This window comes from Cherax quadricarinatus, chromosome 18 (assembly GCF_038502225.1).
Source record: "Cherax quadricarinatus isolate ZL_2023a chromosome 18, ASM3850222v1, whole genome shotgun sequence".
NCBI lineage: Eukaryota > Metazoa > Arthropoda > Malacostraca > Decapoda > Parastacidae > Cherax > Cherax quadricarinatus.
Window position 1 is genome coordinate 15229309 of NC_091309.1, and position 22296 is coordinate 15251604.

Genomic DNA, 22296 nt, shown 5'->3' on the forward strand with positions numbered 1-22296 from the left:
AAGTCACTTAGGCTGATTTTCTTGGGTTATCCTATGTAATATGTACATATGCTGCTATGTATGATCATTTTTGTAACTATTTATGTATACCTGTACCTAATTAACCTTACTTATGTTCATATTCTTATGTATTTCTAGAAAGAGCGCATAGTATTTTTTTTAAGGTTATCATCATGACTTGGTTTCTAATGTATCTTAGTACGTTTATTTAGGAATGGGTACATTTATCATATATAGTGTAAATTATACAGGTTAACCTCAGAAATGTCAGAAAAGGTTATATATTTCCATAAGGGACCTTAAAGATATTACAAGGGCCCCAGTGCTTATGTGTATCTATACCTAAATAAGCTAACTTATGCACAGGTTTTTGTGTATATAACATACAATTTTTTTACAGTACAATGACCATTAGATTATTATTATAATGTAAAGGTAGCACTAAACCCACTAGTGTCATACATTCTTGCAGGGCAGGGGGTGTTGCAGGATCAATGACCATTAGAAAACAATTGTTTGGTATTTCTTTGCAATACAGTACTGTACTGTTTTATTTTGTCTGTTTTAGGATCAGTCTATTGATTTCTAAGAATTAAACAGAAGAAATGCTCTGCATGCATGGGTTGTGCTTAACAATATTTTACCATATGTAATCTACATTTTGTATACTACAGAAAAAAATTGTTTGAATTAACCCCCTGAAAACCAGTTCCAAACAATGAACACTTATTTCTTTTTAAATCACAACCACATCAGTCTTCAGAATGTCTGAAATGTTCAGCATAACATACATTCTTGTAACATACGAGAGTTCATATTGAGATAAACAAATGGAAATAAGTCACTTGGTTTTACTGTTTTTTTTTTTTTGAGATTTTTTTTTTTCAACAAGTCGGCCGTCTCCCACCGAGGCAGGGTGACCCAAAAAAGAAAGAAAATCCCCAAAAAGAAAATACTTTCATCATCATTCAACACTTTCACCACACTCGCACATTATCACTGTTTTTGCAGAGGTGCTCAGAATACAACAGTTTAGAAGCATATACGTATAAAGATACACAATATATCCCTCCAAACTGCCAATATCCCAAACCCCTAGGTAATTTACATTAAGCATGATAATTGTATTTATGAGTACCTGTGCTTAAATAAACTTACTTATCAGTCTTCAGAATGCCTGCATTCTTGTGATACACAGGAGAGTTCATACAAAAGATAAACTGTATTAGCTTTCAGTCTAAAATATTTCAGCTATAAAGGTAGTCAAGTATCACATAAGTATGTATTCATGTGGGAAGTAAACCCTACTAGTGTTTAAATTGCCCTAAATAATTTAGGCAATAAAAAACAAAAAAACAAAATGCAGACACAATTAGTGTTCAGGGTATCTGAAGTTGTTTTGCATATACATAGGTACACAGTTTTAATACAGTATTAGGAATAAGGCCAGAAACCAGAAATACAATAACAAAGCTTAAGAGGTGTGACCAGGAGCCAAGAATCGATCCTTGCAAATATACGCTGGCAAGGGTACATTTAATGGAAATGCTAGTATTATTATTACCAAAACCAACCACTAGATCCACAATGATCATACAGCACTGCATGGGAGCTCTAGACTCGAGTTAAACAGTACCTGGGGAATGGGAGGCAATCAAGCTCTGTCCAAATTAGAGAAGTACAAATCCAATTCCTTGTATAAAGAGCCTCACAAGCATCAAGGAACCTCCATAGAGGGGAGGTAATCACATTTGTTCCAAGGAAGAGGAGGGTAGCTCCACTAGCAGCACAGAATAAGGTACATTTTGTATAGAGTTTTATTAAGTATGTATCTTAGTATTTGGTTTGATTTTAGATATGGAGAAATTTTCCAAATGTCTGAGTTTACTTATTATTTTGTTAAAACTGCTTAAGTATTATGTGCATTTGTACATTTTGATAATACTGGTAAATATTGCAAAGTATGTACACTCAGGACTCACGAAATTGTACTAACATGATTGCAAACAAACCATGGAATGGGCTTGGGTTGAACCCATAACAAGTGTCATAAAACTCTGCACCAGTGCATATACCACTAGTGGCTTATGCACTGGCATGGAGTTTTACAACTCACTTCCTGTGGGTTTGAACCCCTCCCATTCTATGGTTTATGTACACGAGTAAAAAGCTTAAATTTAGAAAATCTTTTGGCATAATTTAGCAACCTGTCAAAAGGGTAAGAAAATCCAAACTTATAATATAAAGGTTTACTAAGAAATACAAAAGTACATACAGTATTTAACTGCAATACACATTTCATATATTAATGTTACACAATTACATTGTAAAAGTTTTGTTCATTAAATTACTTACAATGTTTTGCAAAACTTTAATCTGAAGCTTCCATCATTAAATTTAAACCAAAAAATGTAAAGATTACCAGTAGCTACAGTCATCAGTAGAGCTTAAATATATAAAGTGATGAATGGTGTAAGGCCCTATACAATATCCAAATATAAAGCAGAAAATGTCTACAGAATACTAAGCTACCTGACAGTAATGAGCTGTATTTACAGTGGAAGATGTGTGAGAAAGAGTCAGTACTGTAGATGACTATTAGCATTAACCTCATAATTATTTATTAGCATCATTAGCCCTATAATTATGCTTATTGTTATCATCATCACAATCAAACCAAGTGCCAAACCTGAGTCATACAGCACTGCAGTGGGATGGGCTAAAGGAAAGAGTGGGGCAGATGTGTGCAAAGGCAGATGTGTGGGATTAGTGGAGAATGAACAAGTAAGAGGGATAACAAACATGGAAGCTCTGCTAACATACATTACCATCCTACAAGTAGAAGACTGTGAAGATCATGAGAATGATCAAAATAACAGAGACAATGGGCATCATGCCAATGTTGCAAAGATGGAACATTCACCTCTGCATATTATTATTATTATAATCAAAAAGAAGCGCTAAAACTACAAGGGTCATCTCTGCATATAAACACTCAGCTGGGAAAGAACGAAAAGACCCAAGACACAAATTTAACCTTTTGATCATGAATGGAATCAAGTCTAGAAAGAGTAATGGAGGAGGCTGCAGAATACAGTAGGTCAACATGGTGAAGGGTTCATCACCCCCCCCAAGAAAGACTAGCTAGGGTTTTAAGAAGGTTCAGACAGCTATGGCAAGATGCCTTCAGGGAGATTATGAGAGGCTACAGAGCAGAAGACAGAAATTATACTACTATTTTGTTCAGGGATGCAGGGACCATACAGGTATGAAATGGTATGAGGGGTTAACAGGACATCTTGTAAAAGTAATTTGATCCGTTTTAGTAACAGAAAATTTAAACCCATGAGAGGTGACCCAGTGGGAAACACGTTCAACAGCATTCTGGAAAGGGAAGTTGTGACAAGGAGACAATCAATAACCCAATATAACCCAAGAAAGTCAAGCTATGTCTTGTTAATATTGAGATCCTTAGGTCCTCTGTTAGGGTGCAACCCACAACAGTCTACTAACTCTTAAGTACAGTATTTAGTTAATGCTAGTTAAACATGGGCAGTAGGCATTAGATTTGCTCATACATCTTGGTCTGCTTGAGATTGAATTCTGTTCAATTGGATTATGAGCAGAACATATTACCACTGAACTACAAGGTAACTGTCCACCAACGAGAATACAAATTTAGAAGGAATATTTAAGTCAGCAACAGAGGAGATGAATGCTGTAAGAAATATTGCCAGTACAAAGGTAAAGTATTTCAAGAGGAAACTGGACCTCTACCTGCAACAACTTAGATCAGCCAGGGTGGCTGTGATGGCTACATAGACCTACAATCTACATTTTATCTACCCTTCTTGAATCGAACCTAAATGCCTCCCATTCCTTAGGTGCTATGTAACTCTTACAAGTTTAGTGCTTTCCCCTGAATACATGAATGAAATGCCAACAGCAACAGCCTAGTTGATCAAGCAATCAACAATGAAGTCAGGGTCTTAGGCTAGGATCCGAGTAGAACTTCCAAAACTGGTCACATGCTTGTCAGAATGCTGTTAACTTGTACTTCGGTTATTTATTGATGGAAAAACTAGTGTTTATATCTCAAATATTCTAGGGTTAATTAACATTTGCTATAACAAATATTTATAATAAGCAACAATCAAAGAGCAATCTGTATCAAGTGACATTGCCAGATTACATTTACTGTACTATATACATTACACACAATAAGCTTTTAGCAAATTCTATTACTGTACTTTCACCATGATGAAAAATGTATGCACTGTATATACAAGTACAGTAATTTCTCTCATACTTGTATTCTTGCTTTGGAGTGTTCATAATATAGAAAACTAGATAGAAATATGAAATTCCTTTTATTCCCCCCAAAATTCAATTTGTCTACTTTATAAAGAAACATGCTGCATGGAAAGTGTGGATAGACAGCAGTAGATTACAACTTAGTACATGCTTGTACAGGGCTAAACGTTTAATGGCACAAACGATCTTGGTATTCTGTAATTCTCACACAGTTTTGGCACTGTTCTATAACATACATTATATGAAATAATGGTACCTTTAGGTAACTTCTTTAAATCATAAATTTCACACACTGTACATCATTCAGCAGTTGTTTTTCATACAGTACAAATGCAGGAAAAAATTCACAAATCAAAATTCTAACAGTTGCTTTATTTATACAACAGTCTATATATTGGACCATGGAGGTGTCATTGGCTGTGGGTTCTGAAGATATGACATCACAACTGCAGAAATAGACAGCCTGAAATATTAAAAACAAAATTATTAAAGAAGTACTACATAATGATATACTATATAATATATATAACAGTGTCCTTAATGCACCTTACAAAAACAAGCAAAAGTAAATACTACGAAAATATACAGCATCCAGCAGGATTTGAATGTACATTGGCAGCTGTCCACAAGTGTGGCTTAGCTCCCAAATTCAAAACCAGAATTTGGGCACTAAGCCACACTCATGGACAGCTGACAACGTGGATTCGAATCCTGCTGGCTGCGATATTTCTTTTTATAACAGTGTGTGTTAAACCTTCTAGGACTGATTCATTTTATTTACAAACCACTAGAACCATCTGGTCATTTAGTACTTTAGATATAATGTACAGGTTCTGACATCACTATCAATTTAATACCCTTATTATCATCAGCTTACTACTATTATGACTAATTTACAATCACATTACGGAAACCATGAACACATAGCAAGCACAACTATTCAGAGTAAATGTTTTTTATTATTATTATTATTATCACACTGGCCGATTCCCACCAAGGCAGGGTGGCCCGAAAAAGAAAAACTTTCACCATCATTCACTCCATCACTGTCTTGCCAGAAGGGTGCTTTACACTACAGTTTTTAAACTGCAACATTAACACCCCTCCTTCAGAGTGCAGGCACTGTACTTCCCATCTCCAGGACTCAAGTCCGGCCTGCCGGTTTCCCTGAACCCCTTCATAAATGTTACTTTGCTCACACTCCAACAGCACGTCAAGTATTAAAAACCATTTGTCTCCATTCACTCCTATCAAACACGCTCACGCATGCCTGCTGGAAGTCCAAGCCCCTCGCACACAAAACCTCCTTTACCCCCTCTCTCCAACCTTTCCTAGGCCGACCCCTACCCCGCCTTCCTTCCACTACAGACTGATACACTCTTGAAGTCATTCTGTTTCGCTCCATTCTCTCTACATGTCCGAACCACCTCAACAACCCTTCCTCAGCCCTCTGGACAACAGTTTTGGTAATCCAGCACCTCCTCCTAACTTCCAAACTACGAATTCTCTGCATTATATTCACACCACACATTGCCCTCAGACATGACATCTCCACTGCCTCCAGCCTTCTCCTCGCTGCAACATTCATCACCCATGCCTCACACCCATATAAGAGCGTTGGTAAAACTATACTCACATACATTCCCCTCTTTGCCTCCAAGGACAAAATTCTTTGTCTCCACAGACTCCTAAGTGCATCACTCACTCTTTTTCCCTCATCAATTCTATGATTGACCTCATCTTTCATAGACCCATCCGCTGACACGTCCACTCCCAAATATCTGAATACGTTCACCTCCTCCATACTCTCTCCCTCCAATCTGATATCCAATCTTTCATCACCTAATCTTTTTACCCTCATAACCTTACTCTTTCCTGTATTCACCTTTAATTTTCTTCTTTTGCACACCCTACCAAATTCATCCACCAATCTCTGCAACTTCTCTTCAGAATCTCCCAAGAGCACAGTGTCATCAGCAAAGAGCAGCTGTGACAACTCCCACTTTGTGTGTGATTCTTTATCTTTTAACTCCACGCCTCTTGCCAAGACCCTCGCATTTACTTCTCTTACAACCCCATCTATAAATATATTAAACAACCACGGTGACATCACACATGTATTAGTCTATAAACCACATCTATATGTAGTTTATTCTAAGTTATTAGCCATATGCCCCAGCAAATTCTGACAAGAGGGAAAAATATTGCCACCACCTATGCCCAAAGGCATGCTGGGTTCTGTTGAGCAAGAACCTGTGGGAAGAGTGGCACACCTCCCTGAGATGAGAGGCTGCTACCTTCCAAGAAAAAATTGCCGAAATCCCACCACTGCAACAAGGTGACCCAGTGTCAGGGGTATACTTTCTAGGCATAACTTGCTAACTTGGTCTAGTTAGTAATAAGAATTTTGCCAAGTAAGATGAAACATTTACAACTGCAGAAATTTTCCTAAGCTTGTTGCTACTGTACTTTATTTATGCCCTCAGGTTTTTATTTTATTTTATTAACATATCGGCCATTTCCCATCAAGGTAGGGTGGTCTGAAAAAGAAAAACTTTCACCATCATTCACTCCATCACTGTCTTGCCAGAGGTGCACTTACACTACAATTATAAAACTGCAACATTAACACCCCTTTTTCAGACTGCAGGCACTGTACTTCCCACCTCCAGAACTCAAGTCCGGCCTGCCGGTTTCCCTGAATCCCTTCATAAATATTACCTGCTCACACACCAACAGCACGTCAAATCCTAAAAACCATTCGTCTCCATTTGCTCCTATCTAACACGCTTACGTATGCTTGCTGGAAGTTGAAGCCCTCTCGCACACAAACCCTCGTTTACCCCCTCCCTCCAACCTTTCCTAGGCCGACCTCTACCCTGCCTTCCCTCCACTACAGATTTATACGTACACTCTCGAACTCATTCTATTTTGTTCCATCCTCTCTACATGTCTGAAACACCTCAACAACCTCTCCTCAGCCCTCAGGATAATAGTTTTGATAATCTCACACCTCCTAATTTCCAAACCACGAATTCTCTGCATTATATTCACACCACACAATGCTCCCGGACATGACGTCTCCACTGCCTCCAGCCTTCTTGTTGCAACATTCACCACCCATGCTTTGCACCCATAAGAGCATTGGTATAACTATACTCTCATACATTCCCCTCTTTGCTTCTATGGACAAAGTTCTTAGTCTCCACAGAGACTCCTCAGTGTACCACTCACCTTTTTCCCCTCGTCAATTCTATGATTCACTTCATCTTTCATAGACCCATCTGCTGAAATGTCCACTCCTAAATATATTAATACATTCACCTCCTCCATACTCTCTCCCTCCAATCTGATATCCAATCTTTCATTGCCTAATTGTTTTATCTTCAACACCTTACTCTTTCCTATATTCACTTTTAATTTTCTTCTTTTACATACCCTACCAAACTCATCCACTAACCTCTGCAACTTCTCTTCAGAATCTCCCAGAAGCACAGTGTCATCAGCAAAGAGCAACTGTGACAACTCCCACTTTGTGTTAGATTCTTTATCTTTTAACCCCACACCTCTTCAATGCCCAAGCATTCATTTCTCTTGCAACCCCATTTATAAATACTGAACCACCATGGTGATATCACACATCCTTGTCTAAGGCCTACTTTTACTGGGAAATAATCTCCTTCTCTCCTACATACTTTAACCTTAGCCTCTATCTTCATAAAAACTTTTCACTGTTTTCAATAACCTGCCTCCTATTCCATACATCTGCCACATTGCACCCACTGTCTACCCTGTCATATGCCTTTTCCAAATCAATAAATGCCACAAAAACCTCTTTACCCTTATCTAAATACTGTTCACCTATATGTTTCACTGTCAACACCTTGTCTACACACCCCTACCCTTCCTAAAGCCTACTTGTTCATCTGCTATCCTAGTCTCCATCTTACTCTTCAGGTTTATTACTATAAAATAAGAATAACTACAAAAACTGAAGCCTTACATGAAGCTGCTGAGCATCTGCTTTGTATCATCGTTCACTCTTGAGTTGGCAAAGCTGATGCAGGAGCAGTACAAAGCCACCCAAGCACACCATTTTAGCTGCAAAAAATAATGTTCTGTAAATACCGTACACTACTTATGGTAATTTCAATATATCATTAGAATATTATTATATTTGTTAATGCTTCCAGGCATCACTGCCCTCATGGCTCAGTCTCAGACCAGATCTCCTTGGTTAAAAAGGAAATACTGCAGGAACAAGGCCTATTAAATAAGAAACAGTCTATAAAGGTTAAAAGTGTTTCTGACAAAGAACAGAAAGAAAAAATCAGCAATCTTGCAAGTGCAAAACATTTAACAGGTTTCCATTTCACACAATACAAACTTCACAATACTTACCCTCATCATCAGTCCACACATGCTAAAGATCATGCCAAGCACATTCATGTAGTCAGTTGTTGGGTCTTCACCAGGAGCCCCTGGGGTTCCTTGTGCTGGTGGTTTGTACCTGTTGGTAATGACACACGTGTAGTAATCCTATTAAGCTTAGATGATGATCATCATTATTATATTTCAGTGACCCCCCCCCAAGTAGTCCCTCAGAATACATATGCAACATTAGTAATCTTTACTGACAAAATATTTTGCCTGTGCTGCAGCCTTCAACAGTGGAATACAGAATAGAGAGATGAATTACACTCCTGGAGAGATCAACTTTTGTGGAAGACTAAGTAGGTGAAGTGTAGAGGTAGTCTGATGTAATCAGTCCATCACCCTTGCTGCCAGAGACTGATTATCTTGCACAAAAGGTGATGGACTAAGTGCATCACACTACCTCTCCACTTTGTCTTTTACCAACACTGATCTCGCCAGAATTCATCTCCGTATTTGACTGATGAAGCTTGCAGTGCAGGCAAAAAGTTTCATCAGTAAAAATTCATAGTTATATATATGTTCATCTTAATCATCAACTTGTCAGCATTTTACTCCATGTATATAAACATGTACATAAACATTTTTACATGGTTTTAAGAGCACATAGATGTAGCACGTTTGCGGCTTCAAAAAATTACAAACTCTTACGACAAGTTTTTATATAGGCTAAGTTTCGCCCAATATGCTATGCATTCTAATGGGCCTTCAGTTTATTGCATGTCCTGTATCTTTGCATTTGTATTTGACCAACATCTGTAATAACCTCCACAAATGTTATAGTGTAGTGTTATAGTATAGTGCAGATATCCCAGAACTAGCTACAAGCAGTATTAAAACAGAGAAGTGTTTTTGGGTATGCTCAAATGAGGAAAATCTGTGGACTAAAATCACAAGGGTATTAAAAGAGGACAACATCAAAGCTGCTTTCATAGAAAACCTGGAAGCTTTCTACAACAGATGGGAACATAAAATGTCTGGGCTGAATGGTACTGCCCTTGATACTGGCCATGTAGTCATAAACTGTAAGGCTGGAGGTGATGTCCTGGTAGTCAGTAAATGTGGGGCTGATAGTGCTGTCCTGGGAGACAGTAATGGTGAAGCTGGAGGTGCTGTCCTGGGAGACAGTAATGGTGAAGCTGGAGGTGCTGTCCTGGGAGACAGTAATGGTGAAGCTGGAGGTGCTGTCCTGGGAGACAGAAATGGTGAAGCTGGAGATACTGTCCTGGGAGACAGAAATGGTGAAGCTGGAGGTGCTGTCCTGGGAGACAGAAATGGTGAAGCTGGAGATACTGTCCTGGGAGACAGTAATGGTGAAGCTGGAGGTGCTGTCCTGGGAGACAGAAATGGTGAAGCTGGAGATACTGTCCTGGGAGACAGAAATGGTGAAGCTGGAGATATTGTCCAGGTAGTCGGGAATTATACGCAGGAAGGAATACATATAAATGATCTCATAGGGGACAGGAGCCATAGTAGGGAAACAAGTGTAGTCAAAGATAAGATAAAACCAATATTGCAAACTAGAAATACCGCAGGAAATAGCAAACAAGAGGACTCCAATAGCAATAGTGAGGATAAATTACCAAAAACAACTGGTGGGAGCTCCATTGTTGGTGCTAGGGAGGATAGAAGTAAGACAGGGAAACATGCACCAACAGGGAATACAGTCACAGAAACCCAAGGCAAGCGGAAACCAAGCCTGTGCACATACTATGCACTTGGTATCTGCTGGCATGGGAAATCTGGAAAAACAGATGGGACATGCAACTATGACCACCCTAGAAAATGCCATGCCCATATGAAAACAGGAAAATGCAAACTCCCTTCCTGTAAGCTTTTTCACCCTGAAATGTGTACCTCTTCAGTACAGGAAAGACTGTGCTATAACTTAAATTGCCAGGCATACCATCTAAAGGGGACAAAAAGATACAAAACATCCAGGCCATGGGAAAACCTGGGTAGCCACAGCCACTCAAGAGGGAGAGGTTTTTTAGTGCCAGGAAGGAAAAAAAACTGGCAGGAAATGGCAGAAATCGTACACCAAATCCAGTCATTCCTGGAGTGGAACCACAGTCGATGGCCTCCACTCCAAACCAACAGATACAGATACTAATGCCGGAAAAAAAATCCCCCCCCAGTACCAACAATACCACCAGTCCGATAACATTCTTCTTTGCAAATATACAGGGTCTAAAGCCAGCTACAAACAACAAAATACCTTTCATCCGTGGACTGCTTGCAGAGGCAAAGGCAATGTTCGCGGCTTTCACTGAGACCCACATAAAGGATCACTTGGACAACGAAGTATGGATCCCAGGTTACAACCTATACAGATGTGACAGAGTGAACAGGCAAAAGGGGGGGGTTGGCCTGTACATTGCAGAGTCACTTGTTTGCACAGAACTGCTTAATGCCTCAAATGACGTAGTGGAAGTTTTAGCAGTAAAGGTCGAGAACCAAAACCTAGTCATTGTGGTAGTCTACAAGCCTCCGGATGCAACATCCCAGCAATTCCAGGAACAGCTGTTAAAAATTGACCACTGTCTGGAAAATCTTCCAGCTCCTGCACCCAACATCTTGCTCCTGGGGGATTTCAACTTAAGGCACCTAAAATGGAGGAATATAGCAAATAATATTGTTGCAGTAATAACACCAGGAGGCAGCTCTGATGAAAACTCACACTCACACGAGCTTTTAAATCTCTGCACAAAATTCAATTTAAACCAGCAAATAATAGAGCCTACAAGACTGGAGAATACACTAGACCTCATCTTCACTAACAATGATGATCTGATAAGAAATGTCACCATATCAAAAACAATATACTCAGATCACAACATAATTGAGGTTCAGACATGTATGCATGGAGCCCCAGACCGACAAAATGAGACTAGTCACGAGGGAGCATTCACCAAATTCAACTTCAATAACAAAAACATAAAGTGGGACCAAGTAAACCAAGTCCTAACCGATATAAGCTGGGAAGATATACTAAGCAACACAGACCCAAACTTATGCCTAGAACAGATTAACTCGGTGGCACTCGATGTATGCACAAGGCTTATTCCTCTAAGAAAAAGGAGGAGTAGATGTAAAATAGAAAGAGACAGGCGCTCCCTTTACAGGCGACGGAAAAGAATAACAGAGCGGCTAAAAGAGGTCAATATATCTGAAATGCGCAGGGAGACACTGGTCAGAGAAATAGCAAGCATCGAACTTAAGCTAAAAGAATCCTTTAGGAGTCAGGAATCGCGGGAAGAACTAAAAGCCATAAATGAAATCGAAAGAAACCCAAAGTATTTCTTCTCCTATGCCAAATCAAAATCGAGAACAACGTCCAGTATTGGGCCCCTACTTAAACAAGATGGGTCCTACACAGATGACAGCAAGGAAATGAGTGAGCTACTCAAGTCCCAATATGACTCAGTTTTTAGCAAGCCGCTAACCAGACTGAGAGTCGAAGACCAAAATGAATTTTTTATGAGAGAGCCACAAAATTTGACTAACACAAGCCTATCCGATGTTATCCTGACGCCAAATGACTTCGAACAGGCGATAAATGACATGCCCATGCACTCTGCCCCAGGGCCAGACTCATGGAACTCTGTGTTCATCAAGAACTGCAAGAAGCCCCTATCACGAGCCTTTTCCATCCTATGGAGAGGGAGCATGGACACGGGGGTCGTCCCTCAGTTACTAAAAACAACAGACATAGCCCCACTCCACAAAGGGGGCAGTAAAGCAACAGCAAAGAACTACAGACCAATAGCACTAACATCCCATATCATAAAAATCTTTGATAGGGTCCTAAGAAGCAAGATCACCACCCATCTAGAAACCCATCAGTTACACAACCCAGGGCAACATGGGTTTAGAACAGGTCGCTCCTGTCTGTCTCAACTACTGGATCACTACGACAAGGTCCTAAATGCACTAGAAGACAAAAAGAATGCAGATGTAATATATACAGACTTTGCAAAAGCCTTCGACAAGTGTGACCATGGCGTAATAGCGCACAAAATGCGCGCTAAAGGAATAACAGGAAAAGTCGGTCGATGGATCTATAATTTCCTCACTAACAGAACACAGAGAGTAGTCGTCAACAGAGTAAAGTCCGAGGCAGCTACGGTGAAAAGCTCTGTCCCACAAGGCACAGTACTAGCTCCCATCTTGTTCCTCATCCTCATATCCGACATAGACAAGGATGTCAGCCACAGCACCGTGTCTTCCTTTGCAGATGACACCCGAATCTGCATGACAGTGTCTTCCATTGCAGACACTGAAAGGCTCCAGGCGGACATCAACCAAATCTTTCAGTGGGCTGCAGAAAACAATATGAAGTTCAACGATGAGAAATTTCAATTACTCAGATATGGTAAACATGAGGAAATTAAATCTTCATCAGAGTACAAAACAAATTCTGGCCACAAAATAGAGCGAAACACCAACGTCAAAGACCTAGGAGTGATTATGTCGGAGGATCTCACCTTCAAGGACCATAACATTGTATCAATCGCATCTGCTAGAAAAATGACAGGATGGATAATGAGAACCTTCAAAACTAGGGAGGCCAAGCCCATGATGACACTCTTCAGGTCACTTGTTCTATCTAGGCTGGAATATTGCTGCACTCTAACAGCACCTTTCAAGGCAGGTGAAATTGCCGACCTAGAAAATGTACAGAGAACTTTCACGGCGCGCATAACGGAGATAAAACACCTCAATTACTGGGAGCGCTTGAGGTTTCTAAACCTGTATTCCCTGGAACGCAGGAGGGAGAGATACATGATTATATACACCTGGAAAATCCTAGAGGGACTAGTACCAAACTTGCACACGAAAATCACTCACTACGAAAGCAAAAGACTTGGCAGACGATGCACCATCCCCCCAATGAAAAGCAGGGGTGTCACTAGCACGTTAAGAGACCATACAATAAGTGTCAGGGGCCCGAGACTGTTCAACTGCCTCCCAGCACACATAAGGGGGATTACCAACAGACCCCTGGCAGTCTTCAAGCTGGCACTGGACAAGCAACTAAAGTCAGTTCCTGATCAGCCGGGCTGTGGCTCGTACGTTGGTTTGCGTGCAGCCAGCAGCAACAGCCTGGTTGATCAGGCGCTGATCCACCAGGAGGCCTGGTCACAGACCGGGCCGCGGGGGCGTTGACCCCCGAAACTCTCTCCAGGTAAACTCCAGGTAGTTTACTTAAACTTCCAACAAATTGTTCTTGCAAAAAAATACCAGTAGTAGTTACAAGTTTATTTTAAGGCTGCTGAAAATGGTTTGCATAACCAGAGGTTTTCTATAGAGTATGTCAATAATGTCACCTTTCCTTGAGTTAAGTGTAATTCATACTCTGTATTAACAAAGTTTATAATTTTTCATATAATAAATTATGCAGAATCTAACCTAGGATAACACAAAGTCAAGCAAAGCTATTTATTTCTACTGAGCATACATAGTGTATACAAATTTAACCTAGGAAAACCCAATACAGTGAAACAATATCATTATTTTTAAAGCTGGACCTCCCTAGCATGGACCAATAGGCCTACTGCAGTGCTCTTCCATTCTCATGTTCTTTAGGGTTTTAAGTGTTTATCTTACAATAGCTGCCCTATTTTCTTTTTATTAACGTTCCTTTTGATTTGCAAAGAAAGAACACTGAATATTTTTCTTGGAATATATCCTGGGTTAATAAGTCAAATAAGCTCTTGATACACATGTCTAAATAAGTACCATGGAAAAGGGATCCCAGTAATTCCTACTGAGGGATGATGAGGAATTTAATTATTAAGTATATCTTGTTATTAAGAATCTCATTTTTATATGTAATGACTAGGTGCCATATGTAATATTAATTAATTTTAATTTGAACATGATACAGAGAATACTAACATATAAACGCAATTCTAAATATGCTATCTATTTAATAAATAAATTAATATTACTAACATGTAAATACTATTATTCTTAAATATAATGTGCTATCTAGTAGATAATCTAAATAAACAAAAATAACCGGTTTCAGAAACCTGTCCTTTCTTTCCAGTTTACGACTAACCGCGTTTTTATAATCATTAATTAGCAAATAAGTTACCTAACAATTTTATCTGCTCTTCTTGGATCAGCGTTGTTATTAGTCTGCATTTTGTGTAGAAGTTGAGGTATAGTTGTGGTGTCTTCTTGAGGTGTTGAGGTTGTGTTGACAACATGGACGAACATGTCAAGTTAGCTTCTTCTTAGGGATTGCAAAGCCACATTTATCAACGGATAGTTGAAATTTAAATTTTTATTTCTCTGTAAAAGCAAAAAGTAAAAGTCATGAAGTAACAGTGGTATGATGTAGAAGAGATGTCACCTTACATGAAGTCAGTGGGGTGTTTATTACTTCAGTAAGCTTGGGGATCTATGGCTGTAGTTATCTGCATAAGAAATCACATGCATGGAAATAAGTCAATTTGACTTTTTTTTTTGGGGGGGGGGGTTATCCTAGGTAATCTACATATATGTTGCTATGTATGATAATTTATGTAACTATGTTATGTGTACCTATACCTGAATAAACTTACTCAATAGTATGTGTCTAAGTCTTCAGCAGTCTTTAAGAAATAAGATTAATTTGCCTGAAAAGCATTTATTCATAGTACTGGCTTTCTTTTGTGCCCATCAATATTTTATTACATGTAAACTACAACATTTTGTACCGCATAAAGCAATAAAAATAAATTATATTTGACATACGGCAGTACATCTCTAAGACACAAACTTTCTTTCTGCAGCATACAAAAATGTAGTTTTAAATGTAATGTAATATTGTTAAGCACAAAGAAAGTCACTTGCATTAAGAATTGGCAGCGCACAGCACACAAACTGAGGTCCGTGGTTCGATCCCCGGTACGGGTAGAAACATTAGTGCGTCTCCTTAAGATACTTGCTGTCCCTGTTCACACCCCTCAAGGAAGGTTCCTTGATGTTGGTGAGGGGCTCTTGATTTAGGGAATTGGATCGGTGCTCCAGTTCCCCGAATTAAGCCTGAATGCCTTCCACATCCCCCCCCCCAGGCGCTGTATAATCCTCTGGGTTTAGCGCTTCCCCCCTTGATTATAATAATAATGTCCCTGTTCACCTAGCAGTAATTAGGTACCTGGGTGTTAGTCGACCGGTGTGGGTCGCATGCTGGGGACAAAACCTAATTTACCCGAAATGCTCTGCATAACAAGGGGATTTCTACATACTATATCATTGATGTATAAGGGGGATTACCAACAGACCCCTAGCAGTCTTCAAGCAGGCACTGGACAAGCACCTAAAGTCGGTTTCTGACCAGCCGGGCTGTGGCTCGTACGTTGGTTTGCGTGCAGCCAGCAGTAACAGCCTGGTTGATCAGGCTCTGATCCACCAGGAGGCCTGGTCACAGACCGGGCCGCGGGGGCGTTGACCCCCGGAACTCTCTCCAGGTAAACTCCAGGTATGGTCTGTACAAGTTGTATCATGTACTTGAAGAAATAAATATTAATTTATTTATTTATTGATAATTTGCTATTTGAAGGCCATTTCTATACCCCTCAAGGAAGGTTCCTTGATGTTGGTGAGGGGCTCTTGATTTAGGGAATTGGATCTGTGCTCCAGTTCCCCGAATTAAGCCTGAATGCCTTCCACATTCCCCCCCCCCAGGCGCTGTATAATCCTCCGGGTTTAGCGCTTCCCCCTTGATTATAATAATAATAATGAAGGCCATTTCTGCATTAAAACCTGCCTAGTGAATAACGGGAGACCCCCTTCCATCGCACTAAACTCAACACATATCCAGGTGAGGGACTGATTATCTCAAATGCTTATCTTCCACCTTTCTGCTCCGTATTTAACTGATGAAGCCACTGGCTGGGGATAGGTTTCCACAAAAAAGATATCCATGTATTGCACAAGTGTCTCATTCATCCCCTTTTCGTTTTTTAGACCATATATATAATAATAAGTAAGCGGACCGAAATGGAAAGGATACATTTTTTCATTTAATTGGGTTATTCTAGGTTAAATCTAGTTAATGTACTTAGTATAAAACCTGCACACGAAAATCACTCCATATGAAAGCAAAAACTCGGCAGGAGATGCAACAATTCCCCAGTGAAAAGCAGGAGAGACAACGCAGTAAGTGTCAGGGGCCCAAGACTGTTCAACTGCCTACCAGCATACATGAGAGGGATTACCAATAGACACCTGGCTGTCTTCAAGAAGACACTGGACAGGCACCTAAAGTCAGTACCTGACCAGCCGGGTCGTGGTTCATACGTCAGTTTGCGTGCGGCCAGCAGTAACACCCTGGTTGATCAGACCCTGATTCACCACGAGGCCTGGTTTCAGACCGAGCCGCGGGGGCGTTGACCCCCGAAGCCCTCTCCAGGTATACACGCGTATGTAATACATACGTATTACATACGTGTGTTAAATAAAATACTACCAACAATAGCGAAGAGACGTTTGAAATTAATATTACTATACTAGTCATGGGAGCGCTAAACCCATAAGGGATATACAAAGCCTTAGGTCAAGAGCCCCTCACTGGCATCAAAGAACCTTCCTTGAGATGAAGATGCTTGCATAAATTGCTTTTATTGGGATAATGACTGACAAATAGGCGACAGTGTGTTCATGAGTGGGGAGAAGTCAGGATGATATTACGACTACTGGTGGAGACAGTGTTGGGGTTCCTGGTGTTACTGTTGCAGCAGCGGATGATATATGCCTGCTCATGTCTTTGTAAGCATCCGCCATTTGTTTGGCTCAGGTTCCGCTTGTATCATGTCCTGCCAGATGATGATCTACGTCGCCCTCACAAAAAAAATCTTCATCGTCATCATCATCATCATATCCCACCGCCATCACTCATCACCGCTAGGGTTAGCATCTTACAATCACCACCACTAGGGTTACCATCTTACCATCACCACCACTAGGGTTACCATCTTACTATCACCACCACTAGGGTTAGTAGTATCTTACCATCACCACCACTAGGTTAGTTAGTTTAATATGTTTATTATGCACCCCATACCCATCCTGTGGGCGGTAGTCAAAAGATTACAGAGGTACATAATGGGTCCAGGGACTGGGCCTCAAAGTTTTGATAGCTGAGCAAGTTACAGAGGTAATGAATTCACAATTTACAAAGGTAATGAACTCACAATTTACAAAGGTAATGAACTCCAGGTAGGTCTAGTCACAATCATGACAAGTTACAAAGGTATTTACAGATTACAGAGGTACACAATGGATCCAGGGACCGGGCTCCTAAGTTTTGATGGCTGAACTAGGTACAAGGTAATGAACTCACAAGTTACAAAGGTAATGAACTCACAAGTTACAAAGGTAATGAACTCACAAGTTACAAAGGTAATGAATACTGTAAGAATGGTTACTTACGTTTATACATGGCTGCAATCATGAACAAATTTTAGAGTAATGAGCAATTCACACTTCCACACCCGGTCACAACTGTAGTGAGTTATTGGTGCAAATGTTGATTGCTGAGTCTCTCTCTCTCACACACATACACACACACACATACAAATTCATACACACACACACACACAAACTCATACACACACACGCACACACACTCATACACACACACACACACTCATACACACACACACACTCATACACACACACACACTCATACTCACACACACACACACACACACACACACACACACACACACACACACACACACACACACACACACACACACACACACACACACACACACACACATACACACAAACACACACACACACACACACACACACACACACACACACACACACACACACACACACACACACACACACACACACACATGCACATATGTGGTAATGCTTTATTTACAGCTAGCAAAGTCAGGGTATTTCTCCAGAATGGTCTGTAATATACCACTGTGGATAAAATACTTAGCCATTTCTTGAACACTTCTGAGTGAGTTGTTTCTAAATTCATTAATTTTATCGCACTCCAGTACATAATGACGCAGGGTGTGACAATAATCCATCTGGCAAAGTTTACATTTCGTTTGGTCTACATCTGGTGGTGGTGATTTAACCTGCCAAAGATACTTGTAACCCAGCCGGAGCCGGGCGGTAGTGACATCCAAGAGTCTGCTTATTTTGTTGGATGCACCATAGACATGTGGCTCCTCCTGCATGATAGAATGATGATAGATGGACTCACTGGTGTCAATCTCCCTGAGCCTTAAGTCCATGAAATTCAGCTGAAGTTCTTTTCGTATTATTGTTCTCAAACTACTACCTGACAAGCCAAGATTGTAATCTACTCCCTCTTTGAAAGCATACAGCTTAGCCAATTTATCAGTTCTATCATGCATCTGAAGACCAATGTGAGATGGAATCCACAGCATGTGCACTCTGACTCCACTGGAGTGGAGTGACTTTCATTAGTTTCTTTTTCTTGAAATACGAGACGTTACTGTGAATTTCATATAACCTGTAGTTACCAGCAGTCGCAATATACACAACGAGAAGCAATTATTACTACAGAAAAAGCGTCCTTCCTCCAAAATTTGCACCAGTCAACTATAGTGATAATATAGCATTTATTGTGGTGGAGACGGAAAAAAGAAAAAAAAAAAAAAAAAAAAAGAGAAAAGCCAGATACAGCGATTGATAAACAAGGAGGTGACCGTTCGTCATTGTAGGAGCTGCCAGATATCACCGGCTCTTCAACACGCAAGTTATACTTTTGTATCAGTCAAATCACATATTACTCGGGTAGATAATTTCCAGTAGATCCTTCATGTGTTAGCTCAAATCACCGACCAGTATGTTTTAAATAAGTGACCCACTGATCAGAGCAGATCGCCTGGCCCGAACCCTTGCCTGGTCCGAACCCTTGACTGGTCCGAACCCGGGACTGGTTTCAAACAGTTTCGTTGGACAATAAAGCAGACTGTAAACGGATGGGGTTGTAGGCGCCCTATAAACACAAACATTAAAAATCAGGAACGTGACGGTAAGCTGTCCAATATACAAAAAGAGTTAGAAACAGAAATACAAATAGCTAGAGCTTCATTTAAGGTTATTAATAGAATTTTCAAGAGGTTGCTAGTAGAATTTGCAGTAAATCAACCATTCAAATCATTATGAAGCCCTGTGTAGTCTGTGGTCAGTCAAACAAACGGGCTTCCACATGGATAAATTGTCATTTTTGTGGAAATTGGTGTCACGCCCCTTGTGCAGATATCCAAGAACTAGCTACAAGCAGTATTAAAACAGAGAAGTGTTTTTGGGTATGCTCAAATGAGGAAAATCTGTGGACTAAAATCACAAGGGTATTAAAAGAGGACAACATCAAAGCTGCTTTCATAGAAAACCTGGAAGCTTTCTACAACAGATGGGAACATAAAATGTCTGGGCTGAATGGTACTGCCCTTGATACTGGCCATGTAGTCATAAACTGTAAGGCTGGAGGTGATGTCCTGGTAGTCAGTAAATGTGGGGCTGATAGTGCTGTCCTGGGAGACAGTAATGGTGAAGCTGGAGGTGCTGTCCTGGGAGACAGTAATGGTGAAGCTGGAGGTGCTGTCCTGGGAGACAGTAATGGTGAAGCTGGAGGTGCTGTCCTGGGAGACAGAAATGGTGAAGCTGGAGATACTGTCCTGGGAGACAGAAATGGTGAAGCTGGAGGTGCTGTCCTGGGAGACAGAAATGGTGAAGCTGGAGATACTGTCCTGGGAGACAGTAATGGTGAAGCTGGAGGTGCTGTCCTGGGAGACAGAAATGGTGAAGCTGGAGATACTGTCCTGGGAGACAGAAATGGTGAAGCTGGAGATATTGTCCAGGTAGTCGGGAATTATACGCAGGAAGGAATACATATAAATGATCTCATAGGGGACAGGAGCCATAGTAGGGAAACAAGTGTAGTCAAAGATAAGATAAAACCAATATTGCAAACTAGAAATACCGCAGGAAATAGCAAACAAGAGGACTCCAATAGCAATAGTGAGGATAAATTACCAAAAACAACTGGTGGGAGCTCCATTGTTGGTGCTAGGGAGGATAGAAGTAAGACAGGGAAACATGCACCAACAGGGAATACAGTCACAGAAACCCAAGGCAAGCGGAAACCAAGCCTGTGCACATACTATGCACTTGGTATCTGCTGGCATGGGAAATCTGGAAAAACAGATGGGACATGCAACTATGACCACCCTAGAAAATGCCATGCCCATATGAAAACAGGAAAATGCAAACTCCCTTCCTGTAAGCTTTTTCACCCTGAAATGTGTACCTCTTCAGTACAGGAAAGACTGTGCTATAACTTAAATTGCCAGGCATACCATCTAAAGGGGACAAAAAGATACAAAACATCCAGGCCATGGGAAAACCTGGGTAGCCACAGCCACTCAAGAGGGAGAGGTTTTTTAGTGCCAGGAAGGAAAAAAAACTGGCAGGAAATGGCAGAAATCGTACACCAAATCCAGTCATTCCTGGAGTGGAACCACAGTCGATGGCCTCCACTCCAAACCAACAGATACAGATACTAATGCCGGAAAAAAAATCCCCCCCCAGTACCAACAATACCACCAGTCCGATAACATTCTTCTTTGCAAATATACAGGGTCTAAAGCCAGCTACAAACAACAAAATACCTTTCATCCGTGGACTGCTTGCAGAGGCAAAGGCAATGTTCGCGGCTTTCACTGAGACCCACATAAAGGATCACTTGGACAACGAAGTATGGATCCCAGGTTACAACCTATACAGATGTGACAGAGTGAACAGGCAAAAGGGGGGGGTTGGCCTGTACATTGCAGAGTCACTTGTTTGCACAGAACTGCTTAATGCCTCAAATGACGTAGTGGAAGTTTTAGCAGTAAAGGTCGAGAACCAAAACCTAGTCATTGTGGTAGTCTACAAGCCTCCGGATGCAACATCCCAGCAATTCCAGGAACAGCTGTTAAAAATTGACCACTGTCTGGAAAATCTTCCAGCTCCTGCACCCAACATCTTGCTCCTGGGGGATTTCAACTTAAGGCACCTAAAATGGAGGAATATAGCAAATAATATTGTTGCAGTAATAACACCAGGAGGCAGCTCTGATGAAAACTCACACTCACACGAGCTTTTAAATCTCTGCACAAAATTCAATTTAAACCAGCAAATAATAGAGCCTACAAGACTGGAGAATACACTAGACCTCATCTTCACTAACAATGATGATCTGATAAGAAATGTCACCATATCAAAAACAATATACTCAGATCACAACATAATTGAGGTTCAGACATGTATGCATGGAGCCCCAGACCGACAAAATGAGACTAGTCACGAGGGAGCATTCACCAAATTCAACTTCAATAACAAAAACATAAAGTGGGACCAAGTAAACCAAGTCCTAACCGATATAAGCTGGGAAGATATACTAAGCAACACAGACCCAAACTTATGCCTAGAACAGATTAACTCGGTGGCACTCGATGTATGCACAAGGCTTATTCCTCTAAGAAAAAGGAGGAGTAGATGTAAAAT

The 22296-nt window shown here is 40.6% G+C and overlaps 1 protein-coding gene across 1 annotated transcript; it reads right to left on the minus strand.

Annotated features, from left to right (window-relative positions):
* Positions 1-2234: 2234 nt before the first annotated feature.
* LOC138852870 (protein Asterix) lies at positions 2235-15008 on the minus strand. Its single transcript, XM_070086274.1, has 4 exons — positions 14852-15008; positions 8716-8824; positions 8318-8415; positions 2235-4777 (listed from the first exon to the last, which is right to left on the minus strand). The coding sequence occupies exons 1-4, from the start codon at positions 14974-14976 to the stop codon at positions 4702-4704; spliced, it is 408 nt and encodes a 135-aa protein (XP_069942375.1). The 5' UTR covers positions 14977-15008; the 3' UTR covers positions 2235-4701.
* Between the last annotated feature and the right edge of the window lie 7288 nt (positions 15009-22296).